The sequence below is a fragment of the Poecilia reticulata genome, linkage group LG17 (assembly GCF_000633615.1).
Source record: "Poecilia reticulata strain Guanapo linkage group LG17, Guppy_female_1.0+MT, whole genome shotgun sequence".
Lineage (NCBI taxonomy): Eukaryota > Metazoa > Chordata > Actinopteri > Cyprinodontiformes > Poeciliidae > Poecilia > Poecilia reticulata.
The window spans coordinates 29479572-29483324 of NC_024347.1; the positions used below are offsets into that span (position 1 = coordinate 29479572).

General features: G+C 36.4%; 1 protein-coding gene across 3 annotated transcripts in view; it reads right to left on the reverse strand.

Annotated features, from left to right (window-relative positions):
* LOC103479981 (zinc finger protein 568-like) overlaps window positions 1–3753 on the reverse strand; it is a 100611-nt gene that overhangs the window by 37026 nt on the left and 59832 nt on the right. Inside the window, exon 1 of one of the 3 annotated variants that reach the window (XM_017309938.1) lies at window positions 2498–2813. The exons of the other annotated variants lie outside the window; for them this stretch is intronic. Coding sequence (XP_017165427.1) covers window positions 2498–2696 — 199 coding nt within the window. The 5' untranslated portion in view covers window positions 2697–2813. Of the gene's footprint in view, window positions 1–2497; window positions 2814–3753 lie in introns of those variants that run through there. 3 annotated transcript variants of the gene reach the window in all.

Sequence of the window (3753 nt, forward strand, 5' to 3'; positions counted from 1 at the left end):
ATTTTACATACGTATTAAAACTTTTGCTGTCCTAACATGAGACAGATAATCTCTAAAAAAAATAATTGATCTCCTCCCTGCTCTGTATAATTACTCCGCTCAGTCAGAAACAGCCACTCAGAACTAGCAGTAATCAGCTAGCCGCCATGCTATCAGAAAGTTTTCATTCAGTAACTCAGGATTGTTTGTTGTAATGGATCCTGTATTTGCCTTTGAATGTTAAGTTTTATACTTGAATTTTTTTGGCAATGTTGAGATTTTATTTTGACTCTTTATATTATTTAGCCTCTTCAGAGCCTCCATATGTTATCAGTCTGTTAAAGATAGTATTACAGATAGCAGTACAATTTGCACAATGCCCGTTTTGTTTAGTTTTCTTCTTGGAAAAAGTTATTAAAAACAAGTTTTTGTCTAAATTAAGGTGAATTCATGGTTCCTTTATCCACATAATATAACCGTAGTGCTTATGATTGAATGACGTCCTAGAGACGTGATCGGTCTCTAGGAGGCATCATGTGGATCATCTAATATTAGCTTGTAGAGTTTAACTGAAAATCAGGTAAAGTGTCCTCCACACTAAGTTACAGTTGTGGCAAAAATGTTCAAAAGACATTTTGAACATTTTCAAAATGTCTTTTGACATTTTGAAAATCTGTATAGTTTCATACAGATTTTTAAATTTACAAATAAATGCTTAATTTTAGGGCATTCATATAATGAAGAACTCACTGTACATTAAGACAACATGTTTTTAATCTCACTTGTAATCGAACTTTTTTTTTTTAAATCAACGGGTTCACTGTGCAGCCGTGACTTCACCCACTAATCAGCCGTGACTGATTAGTTTTCAAGAACAATCTAAAACACGACTTAATCTGTTAATAAATAGCTTTTTTTCTCATTTCATATTGTTTCTGAACTGTTCGTGGTTTGCTAGAGCAGGGGCGCAATTCGTCGATCGCGGAAGGTTTTGAGTCGATCTCGGCATTAGGTGACAAACTGAGCGCCGCCAGGAGGCTGAGACCAGCACGTCCTCCTCTGATTGGCTTAAAACGTTTGCTACTTTATTAAAGAACAACAACAACAACAAAAAAATCAACAAAACATGTTCAAATTAATGACCCAACAATAATAATAATGTCAGTAATTATTGTTGCGCAATTCTGTGCGTTTCGGTTCCATTACCAAAATAACGAGCAGAGCAGGAGTTTAAAATGAACTAATCAACCACCGCTGTGTTCATGAGGTTTATKAATGACCGCAAAATAAATATCAAGCCTGCAAACCTGATATCGTAACGGACTGAATGTTATGTTTTTAACGGCCTGTGTAGCGCAGGCGGTTGCCATGGCAACGGGTGTGAGACAGAGATGGAGAGTAAAAAGGTGCCAGTGGTTTAGAGTTGATCACCTGTTCAGGTTGTTTTACTTTTGTTTACCTTTGTCTTGGTGCATCACAGCCGCTGTAATTTCTGAACGAATAAACGACAAATTTGGACTAATTACCTCGTTCTTTGTGACTATACGTCATTTACAACAAACATCAGACACGGTAAATATGTTTCATTTAGTATTTAAAAAACAAAGGGCTTCTACCGCGATAATTATGTGAAATTAAATTGACTAATATAAAAAATATAGTTTGGTGCTCAGAGTCTGAGAGTCTTTTCCTCTATCAAACTATTTTTTTGCCTCTTATGTAGTGGAAATATTAATGTTGATGAGACTTAATGATAACCTTTTTCAACCTTTATAGTTCCACTCCACTCAAATGACAGTGAAATAAAATCCAGTCCAGCATCGGGTTTGATGTGATTCCTCTGGAACCTGTTGGAGGAAAAACATCCCAACTTCAGAAGATGAGCTTTAACCTAACAGCTCTGTGGTTCCTCCATCAGTATGAAAGTCAGGGTGAGGAGGCGCCATGTTAGGAAGAGAAGTGGAAGCTGCAGGATCTTCAGAACAAACAGGTCATGATGCTAGGCTACTGATTATCCCTCTGTCTGGACACAGGATCAATATAACCAGTTTAAAAGCTAGAATGAATGGTTATATGCCAGACATGGAAAACTGGGATGGTCTCCATGCCATGATGTTCAGAGTTTAGGTCTCATAGCATCTCAAGGTGTCAACATTGCAGCCAGTAGGCTGCAGCTTTATTTTGTAACAATTAAAGAGCTACCAGCTTTTATCGCTTCGCAAAAAAATTAATCAGCACAGAAACGCCAAAGCACACGAAGCTATATATATATATATATTATTTATTTATTTATTTATTTATTTATTTATTTATTTATTTATTTATTTATTTATTTTACCCCCAAGAATTTAAAACTACGTTCACCCCTGCGAATGACTCATAAACACCTTTGTGCTAACCTCTGTAGCATCCGAGCTAGCAGCTAAAACAGTTCCTGTTTAGCAGCAGCTGGAGCTGCAGCAACTATGGCCGCTGACGGATCTCTGTATTCAGTGAAAACATCAGCAACCAGACCTACCAGAACTTTGTCTCTGCAGATCCGAACCGACTCTGTGTATCTTAATTTCTGGTTTCCAGTCGATCCCCATCATTCTGCGCTGAGCATCGAGCTCTTCCTTGTAGCAAATGATGGTTTTTTCAACCTCTGTGAAGATTTCTTGAGCAGCAGCAGTTAGTCGCTCTCTGATAAACTCTCTGAGATGCTGAACTGAAGACATGGTTGCTGAAATATTATCTGATATGGGTCAATGCAGCAGCTGTCGAGCTTAGCGTATGCAAGTTTCTTCTTCTTCTGGTTGGTTTTACTGGTGTTAGGCAACAAACGGTTAGTAGCATTACCGCCACTTACTGGTATGGAGTGTGTTTCGTAATGGTCTATCTTTAAATCTATACCTATCTAAATATATATACACATATATTATACAAAAAATAAATAAATAAAATAAAAATAAAATAAATAGTAATAATACATATACTTGTACATATACAAATATATCCCATCTCATACACGCTTTCACAAATACACCTACTGTAAACAAATTCTATGAAATAATTTAGTTTTCTTTAAACTATTTGTATATGTTTATTACCCAAATTCTGTCTTAAAATATCTAATAAATTATTTTTTTCCTTTATACTTTCAAACTCTCTCCTCACATTTTTTATTTATGACATTCTAGTATAACATGTTCTATTGTTTAATATTTTCCACAGTGATCATATTTGCCAGTATTATGCTTTTGAATTTTAAAGTGTATAGTTTAGTCCTGTCCAAATCTCAACCTTATCACTCTTTCCTCTTTTCTATTTCTTGTCTCCTACAATCTTCTGAATTTTATAAAACCATCTTCCTGTTTTTCCTTCATCCCACCTCTTTTGCCATACTTTCATCAGTTTTTAGCAATACTCGTTCCCTCAGCTTTACTTGTTTTAACTGTAAAGCTAATAGGATTTTGAATGGATCTTCTTGCCATTTTATCTGCCCTCTCATTTCCTTCTACTCCGCTATGAGCTGGAATCCACACAAATGTAACTATTAAACCCATGTTTTGTATTCTGAATAATGCATGAAATATTTCTAATAAAATGTCCATCCTACTATCTGATTGATTATATTTTAAACTTAATAATGGAGAGATAGGGTGAGAGGCTCTGTCATCCGGGAGGGACTCAAAGTAGAGCCGCTGCTCCTCCACGTCGAGAGGAGCCAGTTGAGGTGGTTCGGGCATCTGGTCAGGATGTCTCCTGGACGCCTCCCTGGTGAGGTGTTCCGGG